General features: G+C 38.0%; 1 protein-coding gene across 8 annotated transcripts in view; it reads left to right on the top strand.

The window, feature by feature from the left end:
- NCKAP5 (NCK associated protein 5) overlaps positions 1 to 15,832 on the top strand; it is a 338,518-nt gene that overhangs the window by 282,143 nt on the left and 40,543 nt on the right. For 6 of the 8 annotated variants that reach the window (XM_085228902.1, XM_085228905.1, XM_085228903.1 and 3 more), the window contains 3 exons: positions 192 to 4,033; positions 4,670 to 4,847; positions 9,575 to 9,653. In XM_085228902.1, coding sequence (XP_085085028.1) covers positions 192 to 4,033; positions 4,670 to 4,847; positions 9,575 to 9,653 — 4,099 coding nt within the window. The remainder of the gene's footprint in view (positions 1 to 191; positions 4,034 to 4,669; positions 4,848 to 9,574; positions 9,654 to 15,832) is intronic. The other 2 variants (XM_085228904.1, XM_085228908.1) reach the window with 2 other exon arrangements.

The raw sequence follows: 15,832 nt of genomic DNA, 5'->3' as shown, positions 1-15,832 counted from the left end.
TTCCTACAGGTTTTAATTCCACTGTGGCCTTCACACCAGTATGAAGTCCTATATTAAAAAAGAAGATTGCTGTTAATAGCAAAGAATAAAATAGAATGTCCTATGTGCTCCTAAATTTCTATAATAAAATTGTAACATTTCTTATTAATAGCAATTGTGAATAATATGTGAGTTTTATTTTGTTTTTATAGTCATCCGTGAGCTGGGATAAAAGAATAAGCATTGGTTCTTCACTCCCAAGCAACCTCTCTAGTCCTGCAGATGATCTGCCTCCAACTCGTATCAAGGAAAACCATATCCTAGAAGGACTGAAGAAATTACAGAGGCAAAAAGTATTGCTTGAATCACCTTCAGTAATATCGAAATGGGGTTACAAAGATTGCATGAACTCCAATGAAGGAATATATTCCCCTGGAGTTAAATGTGGCAGCCATCATGAGCAGACTCACTGTAAGCCAATGGAAATAGGAAGTATTTGCACTGAACATAACAAAACTTTCTCTTACGATTCAGATTCACATGATGATGCGGATGATGATTCTTCATCTTTATTATTGCTGCAGGAAGTACCAAGCAAAGACTGCAGGATCTGCAGGATCTATTGTAACAAATTAACTCACAGTGTTTCTGACAGTCTCTTTCACTGGGATCCTAATAGGAAACATTTGCCAGAAAGAAGTTCATATTTTAATTCAAAGGAAAGACCAGAAAAATTGACTAGTTTTGTCAGTGGATTTCAGGCAGAAGTAGAATCATGCACCAGAGCAAAGCTTCCTGATTTACAGTTAGATCAAAGCCTTGCTAATATAGGCTGGAAGGACCTTAATTTTCAGCTTTCTGATACTGATGACAATGAAGTCTTGGATGAACTGCATATAGAAAGCAGTGATGAGAAAAGTCCATCAGATTTATTAGCAACTCCTTTTACTGAGAAGTACACAAAGAACTCTGATGAGCTTATAGTCACGGAGAATTCTCAGTTTATATCTAGTGACAAAGAGGAAAGACAGACATCTGCTCACTCAGACATTAGGCCAAAGACATGTAATTTCATTAAGCAACAAAAAGTCGTAAAAAAGACTTCTTCTGAGGAGTGCATTACAGTAATATTTGATGCTGAGGATGGTGAGCCTATTGAATTCAGCTCACATCAAACTGGAGTTGTCACTGTTACACGAAATGAGATATCAATCAACCAACCGGAAAGTAGGTCCAGTGCAGAATATACTGAACTTATACCTCAGGGAATAGCTAATTTGCAGACAGGAGCAAATGCTAGAGACTACACTGTTTTGGAAGGACCTGAAGACAAAACTAAGAAACAGCCTCTTGAAGATAGTACAGGGAATAAAAATACGGTTGTCACCACAACCTGCAGTGAATCTTCACCCTGTGGAAGAGTAATACTGCAAAATGCGCCACGACAAAAACTAGTGAAGCCAGTTTATGATGTATCATACAAGACCAATTCAAGCCCCATTGTTCATGCAGCAATCAATCAAAAGCCAATCTTGACTAAAATACCCAGCAGAGGTAAATTTTCTCCACAAAAAAACAAGATGACAGAGAGTGAGGAGGCAACTGCAGCTACATCAGTGACCTCTGCAACCCTTGAAAAATCACCTGCTCTGCCACCTGTAAAACTTTCAAGACTCAAAAAGGCACAAAGTCCACCTCGTAATTTTGATTCAAAAGTCAACTTCCAGATTCCAAAGCCCCCTGCCCTCCCCCTGCCCAGCTCAAAGCGTCCGAGCAGAGGCAATGGGACAAAGTATCCAAAGAGTCAGAGTCCAGCATCACCACTGTTGCCTCAGCACCTTATAGAGCCTACTGACTATGGAGAACCTCCAACTAGAGACTCTAACCATGATTTAGCAACTGTAGAAGCCAGGTCGCCATCCCCACCCCTTCCTCCAGGCAGGTCAACATCCCTATTGATTCGGCCTGATTATGCTCATTCACCACCTGTAGCTGTGAAGTTAGGAGGAGCTGTTCCAGGTGAAACAGCAAAAAATATACTGAAATCATCACCATCAAAAGGAACTGCAAACTCTGGCATCCATAATCAATCTAGCCATGATATGCAAGCAAAAAGTGTATCTTCTGGGGCCAAAATTGAGTTATCTTACCTTCAAGAAAATTCTGAAGCAATTATGCAAAATAAATGTATATCTCAGCAACCCCATAGTGCATGCCAAGGACTTTCCAAAGTTTTCACAAAGCAGGTCTGCCTAAAGAGCACGAATCAGATTGGTCTCCATAGGAACCGTGAGTTTCTGAGCATAGATTCTCAGACAGGCAGGTCCATTCCTCTGGGTCCGTCACTGGAAACAACTTCACAAGAAGCACATTCCAGCAAGAAGGATATTTCCAGTGACAGTGGGGTTGATCAGCCACAAAAGATGCCAAACATTCTCCCTGCAACTTCTCAATGTCATAAAACAAGTGCGAGTGAGCCCTTGCTATCTCAGGTAAACAATTCTCCATTGTCAACACTGTTTCATGGTAGTGACACTGCAAATGCCACACAAAACTCTAATGAGAAAGGAGTGAAAACTCGTCTTCCTGTAGGACTGAAATTATTTGTCAAATCTCCTCAACTTCTCCGAAAGAGCTCCACCGTCCCAGGGAAGCAGGAAAAAGATAGTATAAATGCAGCTTCCAAAAGCCACGTGAGTACAAGTAAGTACAAGCAAAATGAATGTGCAACCACCAAAGGTGCAATGGATGCTGAATTAAAAGACTCTAAGTCTGAAAACGAAATAAAAGATAATTTTACTGTGAGACTTAGTATGGATACGGCATCACCTCATTCACATGAAAACGGCAGCTTGGTGGTAGACAGAGTAGATGAATTAGAAAGAAAATTAGTTAAGAGATCTTTTTCTTCTAGCAACAAGTCACACTTGAAACCAGCTCTGGGCATGAATGGAGCGAAAGCTCGAAGTCAGAGTTTCAGCGTTCATACAGGAGAAAAGTCATCTGCCCTTGTGACAGAAGGTCTTGGAAAAGTACGGACTCAGATTATTACAAACACTTCTGACAGAGGAAATTCTCTAACAAGGCAGAACTCAGCCATGGAAGGACTTCAAATCAAGGTCGTTCCTGGGTCAGCAGCAACACAAGAGACACTTTCAAATACTTCAAAAAACACAGAAAATTCTTACTCTAGACAAGGTTCTCTTGGAAATAATAGCAATAACCAGCATGGAAGCCCAAGCAAACTGCCATTCAGATCATCTCCAAAAGTAGACTCGTTTCGAAACACTTCAAAATATGATGGAAACAAATCATTTTCTGTGAAAGATGCACGCAGTCTATCTGTCCAGAGTGAGAAAAGCAGTGAAAATTTAAAACACGAAGCTCTAAATAAAAAAAGTGTTTTGCCAGCAGAATTGGAGTTAGATGCATCAGCTACTGTGTCTTCCAAACAGATTTCATCATTTCATAGCTTGGGTGGAATAAAATGTCCACACAAACTGGAAGCAATAAAATCACAGAGACAGCAGATGTCTTTACAGTTAGCAGAAGCCTCTCATGTTGCTGATGTTTTTAGTTCACCTGCTCTACAACCTACAATAGAGGAGAAGGTCATGTTGTGCATCCAAGAAAATGTCCAGAAGGGTCAGGAACAAAACAAATCTCCCACTGTAGAGACTAAACAAAAGACTGGGCCCTCTATAGCTAGTTGGTTTGGCTTTCGAAAGAGTAAGCTGCCAGCACTGAGCAGCAGGAAACCTGACATTCCTAAAACAAAGGTAGAAAAAAAAGAACCAAGAATTTCAGGATTTGGAATTAAGCAGTCAAAATCAGAGAGAAGAAAAGAAAAAAAGCAAACTGAACAACACTGTGAAGTGGAAAATGAAATTAACAGGAAAACAGACAGCAGTGACTTTTTAGATGATGCTATGGAGTTTAAAATTTTGAAGCCATCACGAAACACATCTGGCAAGATTGGATGTGAACAAATCAGAGGTTCCACCTCAGCTACATACTCACCAAAAGACAGTTTTATGAAAGAGCTTTTGAACAGGTATGGGATGTTTTGTTGTGCACTGTAAGTTTTGTAGCATCCTCAGACTCTAAGTTGAACATATGTTGTCCTCAAACTAAGAATACATTGGAACAACCGCTTTGTAAACTATCAGGACTTTAAGGTGATGATAATTATGTTCATGTTACTTTGTTAACCAAACCAAAGGTCTTTGATATTATAAAATGGCAAGTTACAAGTGATTCCAGAAATCAAGAATGTAGGCAGGTGATATATGAAAATTGAGGATACTTAGGTGCATATTTTAATGACTTCCATTTTCATGTACTGCAACCAGCAAACATAAATTTGGGAGCTAATCAGGATTAGTTACATTTCTGCCTACCATAACCTTTGGTCACAGGAAAACTTAGCAATTGCTATACTGTGTTTTCACATTTGCCCCCCAGCAGTCCTAAATATAAAATAAATCATTATATGTGCAAGACTAAATTGATATACTACCTGAAATTGCAAGTGACAGATTTGATCAAGGCTAGTTAGAAACATTTATCACTCAAAGGTCTAGAGACAGAAAGATACAGAGAGGTTACTTTAAACATTAAAGGAATGGAAAAGTGGAGTGATTGAAGAAGGGCAATGTAATTTATCAGAGGAATCACTCTCTACCTGCAGAGTTGATAAGAAAGCAGCTCAGCAGACAGAAAGTGGATCAAATAATGTTTCCTACAGGAGTGTGTCGAAGGGCAGCTCCCAGGGCTCCTCTCTTCACAGCAACTCTATCAGCTCTCAAGGAAACCACAAGAAAAACAGCAACACGAAAGCTGATATGGAAATGCAGAATCAGACCCTGGTAAGTGCTTTAGTCCATGAAAACGTTATTACCGTCTTTTTAACTTCTGGATGTGCTCTTCCTTATTGCCAGTACAGATAACCAGGATGTAATAGCTGTTTATATATGATTTCGTGTAGCTAGAGAATTGTGAATTAATACAAAAGTTGGCAGCTTGAGTATAGGCCAGATTACAGGGCTAGTTGTGAAGACCCTACTGCTTCTTCTGTCAATTCAATTTCAGTGGAGATATATGCACAGCAATGTTATAATCATACTGTGATACAGTGAAATAATAGGACCATTTTCCATTTTTCCATTTTTTCCCCTTTCTCTGAAAATTGCATGCCTGCCAGTGTTGAACGTTACTATGAGTGTTATAGGAAGCATTAAGCGTAACAAGTGCAGTGCTCATAGGGAAAAGGTGAAGTATTTGACCACATTTGGGAATATTCATCACTTAAGAGGGAACCTTCCAAAAGCAAAAGCTTATATTTGACCCATGGCTCTGTACCACAGCATATCTCCCTGTTAATGCCTCATAGCTAGTTTTATGTTTCAGTAAGGTACTAACTACACCTGATTATTTAATTTACCCAGCAAGTAGGAATGGTGCAACTTAGAAGAAAAATCATTTTATTTTCTGTTAGCTGCTTAATGCTGGTGCTTGAAAGGTTATGTGTGTGTCTGACTTTTCTGTACTTTGAAAAGTGTATACACACAGTCTAGGATTGTAGCCTGAAGTCAAACTGAATGGGTGCCCTTCCTTGAGAAGCTTTTAGTAATAAACCATGAAATTTAGTGAGCAATTTCTTGCCTAGCAAGTGCCTTTCCAACAATGCTTTAAAGTTCAAGCGCAAGGAGTACAGAGATGCTTTAACTTGATCTTATGTGATTTAACTTCTTGAGCATTCTTATCTCATTCCTGGTAGCTGACCATATTATTGTGACAATTCTTAGCAATAATCACTACTTTCACAAAATAGTCTGAAAACTTATACCAAATATATATCCTGAACATGAATCTGAGGCTATTATTTTTGTTGTTGTGATAAAGCCGAACTGTGGGAGTACAACACATGCAACTATTTCACTTGGGAGAATTTGGAATAAAAATTCTTTGGGACGTGGTTCAAGGATAAAAGAAATTTCAAAGGGCTTCATAACAGGAAATGGAACAACTCTGCTGTTGTTTAGGATACTTAAGATACTTAAGGTTAAAGTATCAGCTTCAGGCAAGTGTTTTTTTATTTAATGCAAATGTCTTCCTTAAAAGTGTCCACAAGGTCATTTTGTAAAACTTATGGGGAACATGCACAGAATGAATGTTTTGGAAAACTTTTCCTTCCTGACTATTGTGGTATCATCTCTTCTTTGAAAATGTAGATGTCTCCTGCATTATAAAACCACAAATTATAAGCATATCTAAGGCTGTCCTTGTAGTGTCACTGAAGGGAAAGAGAGAGAATGAAAGTGTGGAAATGTGCAATATGCAGGAAATTCAATCCAACTGATCTAGAACTTTGATAGCAAAGCAGAGCCCCTTATCAGAGCCACTCAGTTTAACTATGCCCCATTTAATATGGTCCTGACAGCTTAGGGTATATCTTCAATGTACAGAAGTATGAAAAACTCTGTACATTGCTTCTACAATTCTGTTCTTATTATTTTCTAATGCTGCAATAATTTGCTGTGCTTTTTATCTGTCAATTTGTGAAATCTTTCTAAATGCAGCAATAATAGTCCTAAATAAGACACTTCATTTTATTAGGGAACTACAAAGATTGTTCTTAATGTACATAAATAATGAAGAAATCCTCATTATTCTGTTTAGCCCTAAAGGACATAGTAGTGACATGGAAAAGGCATTACCTATGCTATACCATTCACTCTTTTGTTCACTGAAAATGAAAGTATTTTTCATATTGTTTTTTGAGGTTGAGTTACATTATGTGCTTCATCTTTGTGAGTTTTATGTTTTGGTTTTGTGTCATTCAATTCCTGAAAGAAATATCTCATGCTAAAAGGCTGAAAACATCTAGAATAAAGAGAATGAGAAGATGCTTACTGTTCTTACTGCTAACTTAGGGAAGAGATGCACCATAAGACTCCACAGTATGTGAGATTTCATCTCGCCCTCCAAGCTCGTGCCAGGAAAACAATAGAGAGTCTGTAAATTCAAAGTGCACGCATCTTATTACGATCATTTTCAGTTATTCTTTGGTGTCTGCTACCTTTGAAGCAGATTGCAGAGGACTGGGAGATAGCTGTGACTGAAAACTGTCGCATGTGGCAGAATGGCCTATTGTGCATTTTGTTGCTTGTAAAATCACAAAATGAATGCTTTTGGAGAAAAAAACATGAGTCTTTTGAAAAGCCCTAAACTAAGAGGACTTGTTTTTCTTCTTTGAACAAAGCAAAGTGCATTCAGTGCAGAAACTGGATATCATGTATATACTTCTTTAAATCTTGGCCATAACATTTTTAACATTAATTTTATAGAGTAGGTTTTTTTTTTCCTTTAAAGCCCATTTTATTTTGACAATTAAATTTCTTCTCTTATGATGCACTAGGTAAAGCCTTGGGGCCCTATTATGCCATAACATATGCACCAGTTACCTCTGATTTCTGTTCATACAAGGAACACTACTGCCTGACTGCCTCTGAATTTATGGAAAAGGCGATATTCCACCAATAGCAGTCGTGTGCATTCACCTTCAAAGGGATCCGCTTCCCGTTAGTGTTCATCAAAAAAGCTCTTTGCTCTAAAGGCCAGCCAGCAGAAATACATAATCCTTTAGCTCACACCAAGGATATTCCACGTTCTCCGATACTTTTTCATGTCCTTGGCTGAAGCTTAAGGTGAGATACAATCATTTTTGTGCTGCACTGCTTCATTTCATCTTTGTGATTTTATTACAGCCCAGTGTAATTTAGAAAAGCCCTGGGCTTTGCTTTGTGAAGTGGAAGTGTGGCACCAAAATCAAGACACCAGTTTTGGATAGCAGGGCCTCTCTGTAATTCATGTGTTTGGGGAACATCCAGAAATCTATCTAATATTCTGAAATGTCACATCAGTAACAAGCCACAGACTGCCATACGGTCTGCACATGTGAGAAATTGTTTTATCCATAATTTGATGTCAGATGAGTACATACTCTCCTCATTTTCCATAGCCTGAAGAGCCTCATTTCAGAAGAAATCAAATATCTGGGATTAAGAGATTATAAATGCACTTTTATAAATAGAAAATTTTCCACGTCTTACTGAGGCTAGTCACCAGGGGTCAATAGGGCTACTTCTGTAAGCCAGACAAGTATGGACAACGATCAAAGATATGCCATGCAAATTATGATAAATTCTACTGTTTTAGATTAGAGTATATATTTAATGTTACAAGGAATTTGCTGTAAGTGGAGTGAAACTGCAGATAGTGATTAGCAAACAATTTAAGATTTCTGAGATCCTGGCAGTATTTTTTTCTGCAGTCCTGGCTTTCCTTTTCTCTGCAGCCTGCAGGTATCTTTATTGCTGTTTGATTTATAGACTACAGCAGAAAAATATGTCTCTGGATCTGAATTATAGCCACTGATGGAGTGTAACAGAGGGGGCTTTCACTCTGTTGTATGAAGATACCTTATGTATATGCTTTCTAAATAGGACTGCAGAGGAACAGAACAATCTAGGGGGTTTGAATATCATAGAATCTTTTGAATTGGAAGGGACCTTTAAAGGTCATTTGGTGCAACTCCCCTGCAATGAGCAGGGCCATCTACAGCTCAGTCAGGTTGCTCAGAGCCTGTTCCAGCCTGACCTTGAATGTTTCCATGGACAAGACTTCCACCATCTCTCTGAGCAATCTGTGCCAGTGCCTCACCACCCTTATTGCAAAAAAACTTCTTCCCTTTTGTCCAGTCTAAATATCCCCTCTCTCTTAGTTTGAAAGCATTTCCCCTTGTCCTGCTGAAGAGTTTGTCCCCTTCTTATAGCCCCCCCCTTTAAATATTGAAAGGCCACTATCAAGTCTCCCCAGAGCCTTCTCTTCTCCTGTCTCAACAGCCCCATCTCTCTCAGTCTGTCCTTATAGGGATGGTATTCCATCCCTTGGATCATTTGTGCATGTCTCTTCTGGATGCACTCTAACAGGTCCACATCTGGACATAGTATTCCAGGTGAGGTCTCACCAGCACAGAGTAGAGGGGAAGGATCACTTCACCTGATCACATACTTTAAGATTTAAAGAGTTTGACGTAAGAGCTCTTAGTGTGCACTGCATTCTTAAATTCATGTTATTTCTCTGTTTAGCAATTAAAATGGTTTTAAACAGATGTGGAAACAGAAATGTCAAAGTTAAATGAATGGAAATTGAATTACAGCGATTTTACATCACATAAGTTTGCTTTTTTTTTAAGCATAGAATCTGAAACATGGTATTTCCGTAGAAAAACAAGTACAAGATTGGCAGTCTTGAGCGTAATTTTTTATCAAGGGGGAAAAAAAAAGAAGAAAAAGAATTTTCTTTTAGAAGAATTTTGTTTTCCAAGCGTACTTTTTGACTGCTGCATGTTGTGATTTTTAATGGAGTTAAAGTTGTCATCTTCTGATATTGTTAATAGAATGGGACAGGCTGTCTGCTGAAGTATATTAGTTACCCTACATCTATACTTTGGTTTATTTCTGAAAATATGTTCTGTAGTTATCATGAAGCAACATAAACATAGTCACAGATGTTCCTCACTTTTGTACAGGCAAACGTAGTCACAGAAAACCTGCAAGAAGAAGAGGAGGACACCATGACAAGGACTACATGTCAGAGTCATGTGATAGGTACAACATTATATTTTACACTGGATTTTATTGCTGTCTCAGTTCCTGGGGGGAAAAAAAAAAGTGTAATTCTCATTATTTTATTTGTTTGCCCACATAGTGCCAGTTTTAGCATTCATTTAGCTCCGATTTTAGTAGTCGGATTTCACAACTATGTAAAAGATGAGTATGTACGTACCATTATCAACTGTGGATCAAAGCAGTGCTTAATAGGAGGACTCTAAGAGTCTGGCTGTGAAATACCATTTCAGTCTCCAAAACTAGTGGGTTACATATAGTGGCCTAACTCAAAGGTTGTTGTGCATGATGCTTTCAGTGGGAATAATACTGATGTACTGTAACCCTGCAGTCTATCCTTGAATGAGTAGAGTTCAGAGTAAAATTCCAAATAGCAGAGTAATTACTGTGATAAACTGTCCCAATATGAGTAGCAAACCAGGTGTCTGTTCAGCAGACCTTGAAGTTGTTATTGAAAATGAGCTCTTTGCTATGCACTTTTTAGGAGGGTGGCACCATCAGCCCTTTTTCATGATTGACACACACTAATTTTTAACCACAGGTGAACTTTCAGTGCTTCTTAAAATATCTAATAGGCAGTGGAGGACAAAGCAGAATTTTTTTTGAGATCTGTATTAAAGCAGTATGTCATCACTATAAGAATCTGATACTGAATAAAAGAAAAATCTCCCTTAGCAAGTTCCCTTTGCAGGTAGACTCTAACTGTAGTTAAAATTTGATTCAGTGTTTTCAGGCCACTGTCAGTGATTGTGTTAGCCAGAAGCTCTTTCTTTTCACTAATGCTGTCAACCGAGGAAGTTAGGCTGAACCAGAGGTATCGTGTTGAAACACATTTTTCTTTGGGGTAACATTTGCATGCCTTATTGACTTGTACAACCTTTTCAATCCCAATATCAGCCAAATGAAATCTGTCTTCTTTGCAACAGAGATCTCTAAATTCTTTGAAACTGAGCCATACCTTGGCTCTGTTGCAATAGCTAAATAGCAAGAACTTTGAATAATGCAGGATAAGAGTATGATGGGATTCTGCAACTGGATAGGTACAAGTCCTGAAAAGTGAAATGTTTGCTCCTTTCTTTCTGTTACCGGAGGTTGCCCAAACAAGAATCACCCAAGATTGTTCCAAATTATTTTGCCCTCAATCCTGAACCCAAAATTTTTAGAACTTTTTTATTTGAATTGATGTGAAATATTTGGTTTTATTTTTTAAATCCGGTTTTACAGATCAAGAAAACAAAGCTATTTGCAGAGCCTTGCCCTGAAAAGACTCCAGTACCTTCCTTGGCATTTGTCTGTATAATTGGTCGCTGTTACTGAGAGCTATTCACTATATACTTTCATATATTAGTCAGTGGGTCGTCACGTTTATATTTTCCCCATCCCTCATGCACCAGACATAATCTTTCTGGATTGGGGTGGCTTCTATTGTGCCTTGGGTTCATTCAGTTAGATTGGAGAGGTTATCACTGTGAATATAACCCTCGTGTGCAGCAGTGCACCTTCTTTCTTCACCAAAAGATGTTTTCCTTTGCCATTTCTCAGGACTGATGGCATGGATAGAGTGACAGATAGATCTGTGGCCCAGGTCTGTACAAGCCCACAGTTTGTGACACTACAGTAGCCAAGCAGTGCTGTCCTTGTGAAGCTCAAATGAGGACCTTTCCATCATTTGGATTACAAAATCAGCTTCTTTTACCTGGACAATGCCACCTCTTAAAGGCTTAATGCAGGATACAACTTACCCCTGTTCTGCCTTTTTAAAACATCTGGATTAAGTCAAAGAATTTGCTGTGAGGATCTGGTTGTTAATGTCAAGAAACTCTGTTGATGAGAGTCATTATGTGCAATAGGTAGTATTGGTATAATACAAATCATAGAAGTCTGAGCAAATTTGTTGGCACAAGCACACTGAGGCAAGTCATTACTTCACCAGGACAAGGGCAAGGCAGGGAAATTGAAAGCATGGATCTAACTGCACTTCCCGAGTACTCCTAAATCATCATCTTAAGGTGTTTTATGCCCCTCTCATCAGGCTGTGTTTCATACTGCACTGGAGTTTTGCTGCTGTATATCCACATTGCTCTTTATGGATAGCAAACTTTCCTAGGTCTGGTTCAGATTCTTTAACCAAAATCCTTCCTAGACATTCTGGCATTTTTCTGGTACAAAGTTTTACACACACAAAATTTTTGTAAGGAACGTCACGTGAGATGTGAGAGAGACAAATTCAACTTCCAGTGTTACAAACTATGAGGGCTGCTCCAAAAGTAATGCCTCCTATTTTATTGTTCTTTTCCATGGAGTAGTTTTCTAGTATTTGAGGTTCTTGTGGAACAGGGATCTTTGAAATCTTGATAGTCACAGTGGGCAGTAAATCAGTTCTTTACTGGTCTGCATTCCTCACCACCACAAATAGCCATTTTAAGAAAACTAAGTTTTGGTTTTGGAGCTGCATTTTAATGACTTTGTTCTGCTGGTTTTGTTCTAAAATGTTAACTAAATGGAGCTGAATATGTAGCAGATGTAGAAAGGCTATGATTAAGCAGGAAAGATATTCTTTGGTAAAGATAAGTACTGTTGTAGTTGTCAGTGTAAAATTCTTAAATTGATACCACTTTTGCCCAATTAGCTGATTAACAAGATGTGTGTAACTGAGTAGTCTTCAAAGTTGGTATTGTCTAAGACATTGCTTGTTCATCACTTCCTAACAGGGATACTCTGCATGAATTGCTAGTTGTTAGGTTTTTTAGTTTATTGTCATTTGGTGATCTAAACAAATTTACATACTTTGCTGACTCTTTGGTTTTGCTGCATTGAAAGAGTACAAGAATGTGTAGTAATATAAAATTTCTGATCTGGAATACCGGTATTTCAGGACATCATCATTTCCACACAAAACAGTCATTTATATTTTATATTCTGCTTAAGCACATCTGTAGAACGTATATAAACTTTTTAAAACATAACTCTGTGACACCATGATGTTTTTGTCAGTGAGGATGCCAAATGTGACACTGGCAGCTCTTCTCACAAACAAGAGATCTGAAAATCCAGGAGTATTTTATCCTCAGAGCTCTTTCTTCATGCTTTTTGCAATAAAGTAGTTTGGTTTTAAAAGATTGTGAAGGGGGAAATGTTAAAGTACCTAATAAGAGAAAGGATGTGATAAAAAGGTTGACTTTCCCTTTTGGTCATGAGGGACTCCTTAGCTCAGACAGGTGCAGCAGGGTCTCAAGACATTCATATAAATAAAATTCCTTTATTGAATACAATGCTTGAATGTGTCAAGCTCCTGACAGTATTGCTCTAATGTAAACATTAAAAAGCCTTCGTTTTACAGAGGAAAAGAATTCTGTTTCTCCCCGTGGAATAGAATATTCAGTGTTTACATCCAGTCTTGAATTTTCCCATTATCACACTAGCTAAAAATATTACAAGAGAGTTACAAATGACACCTTTACACAGACAGATTAAAAATTGGACATCTTGGGAAGAAAAAGGCATTAGTCAGAGTTTAGTGTTTCATTCCTGAACAAGTGTGATTCTATTCATTATAATGTATTAAGAGATTTCTTTGAAAAACAACTCTGAGGGAAAAAAAAAAAAACAAACCAGAAAATCACAGCACAAGAAAACAAGTTATAATTATTGAAGAATTTGTTCTTATGGACAAATTAAAATGGAAATTCTGTGGCATACAGTCATAGTTACACCAAAAATGTTATGTCTAAAATAAAGGCAACCTGGGATCATAGAATGGCTAAGGTTGGAAGGGACCTCAAAGCCCACCAGTCCCACCCCCCTACCATGGGCTGGTTGCCACCCACCAACTCAGGCTGCCCAGGGCCCCATCCCTGGGTCTTGAGCACTCCAGGGATGGGGCACCCACAGCTTCTCTGGGTAACATGTTCCTGTGCCTTACCATAGTCACAATGGAGAGTTTCTTCCTTATGTGCAAACTAAACCTACCCTATATATTTATGTGTGTAACTATCTTTATTAACCATATATGAGTTGTCAATTTATTGTCAGCAGTCTCTAAATCAATCAAACAAGCAATTTCGGTCTAAAGCACTGGAGATTGGGGATGTGTAAGCATGGCCAATTCATCTAGAAGAATTGTTCTACTGAACTGGAAACTTTTGGCTTCAAAATGTTATCTTTTATATGCCACTGGTTGAACTAAAGAGCCAGTTTCATTCTTTAATGAAAGCCTGTTGAGCTTTGACACCAGGGAGAGCACTGGAGGTAGGTTTTGTCCTCTTGGTACTTGGAATGACATTACTAGTAAAGATAAGTTGAAATGATGATAATTCTCAATAGATCTAGAGTTCGTATTAGCATTGTGTATACTGTACTTGATAATGCAAGAATTAGAAGTAGTAATCCAAAATGTATCTGGCTGTTGTTGGTTCTGGTTCTGTCTGGTCCAGTGTGAGTACAACTACGCTCCCTACAGAAGTTGTATGGGGAGTTAATTCCCTGACAGGAGTTCCAATCCACAGTAGAAATATTTGCGGTCCTTGGAAAGAAAGTATCTGTCTGTGGCATTGACCCATACTGTTTGTTTCAAGTATATCAGGTGAAATTCAGAGACAAGTAAAGATTATGAAGATAAGTGTAGGCAGAATTTTTCAGACTGTGAAGAAAGACTTGAGTCTAATTTCTGTTAAATTTTCATTGGAGGTCCAGGTCACTTGCTTAAAATTGATTCGTCCAGCATTAAATGGGAACCTTGTAGATACTGTCATTTTTGCAATATAGAAAAAAAAGCCTGCAGATTCTTAAAAAGGTTTTGGAAGGTCTTAAGCTGGATGGAGGGTTGTGCGTCTGCATTACCAAAGCAACATTAAAAGTGCGTTGTAGACTTTGCTACATTGTGGTAGAACAAAAGCATGCACTGAGGTCAGGGAATTCTTTTGTAGCTCTGCTGTAGCCCAGTGCTTGGTTCCATTAAAGTTCTTGATAATCATCTGCCTTATAGCAGACTTTGTCATCTTTCTTTCTGCTTTACAAGAACAACCTTGCAGAAGGGTTCTGCAGTTTAATTTAGAGGCAGTCTGGTCAGAAAAAAAGAAAGGTCTGTCTTTTAAGCAACTTTTTAAAGATTTTCTTTTTCTTCTTAAGAGACTGTTTGATTAAATTCCATGGATTCCTAATGTTCCAGAGGGGAACATTTGTTGGTGGTATTTTACATGTTGCGTTGTATTTTAAAGTCCACCACTTTAAGCTTCCTATGCAGGAAAGAAAAATGATTCAACTGTATTTTCAATAGAAAACAGAAGTGTCCTTGGCAGCAAGTTTTATAGAGAAGTTGCAAACAACTTGATAGCAATTTTGAAGATATAACGATAACAACACAGGACATATAAAGTGTTGTAGATGGAAGTGGGTTCTACTTAAAATGAAATGTCAGCATTATAATTATTTGTATCAAGCTATGAAAACACTGAAGATGATAACCATGTCTGTGTATTCTGAATAGTGCATATGATCCAGCATCCAGTAGCCATACTATAAAGCTATCTATAATTTGAAAAAAAAAAAACAAAAACCACTTCCTAAACAGACTTTTCTATAGGAAAAAGAATTTGTGTTCATTGTAATACCTCAAGTGAATTCATTAATCTCTAACTCTTCTTTCTGATTTTTCAGTATGATTTTCCAACAAATATATTTATTCACTGCCAAGACATTATTTTTCACTTTTTCCCTCATGTCTGTTCTACTGCAATGTTTAAAACAAGCGGTCACTCTAAACCTTAGTGTAGTGTCCCAGTGTTGCTGATTATCTGGCTTCCCATGAATCTAAAACATGATATAGAAGCCTGCCTTTTTTCTGTCATACTGATACCATTCATAGTTAACTTATTCATATAATCTGCCTTTTTTGTCTTGGCTAGGCCTAGGTTTCTTTCTGAAATCTAGATCTGATGTGCACTGGAACTGAAAAAGTTTCAAATTTTATTTCTGAATGTGCCATTTGATGTATATACTCAAAGCGCTGAATTATATAAATTATTCAGTAGTCTGTTCCACAGCTTGGTGTGAACAATAGCAGTTTGTCTGCTTTTTTAGTAAGCTTGTGCTAAGCTTCCAATAGAAGAGCTAGAAAGACTGGACAATCCCCTCTGCCAAGGAGAAGACTTGATTTCATCCAC

The sequence above is a fragment of the Meleagris gallopavo genome, chromosome 7 (assembly GCF_905368555.1).
Source record: "Meleagris gallopavo chromosome 7, MGAL_WU_HG_1.1, whole genome shotgun sequence".
Taxonomy (NCBI): Eukaryota; Metazoa; Chordata; class Aves; order Galliformes; family Phasianidae; genus Meleagris; species Meleagris gallopavo.
Note: the sequence above shows the minus strand (reverse complement) of the source record. Positions and strands in the feature narration are given on the sequence as shown.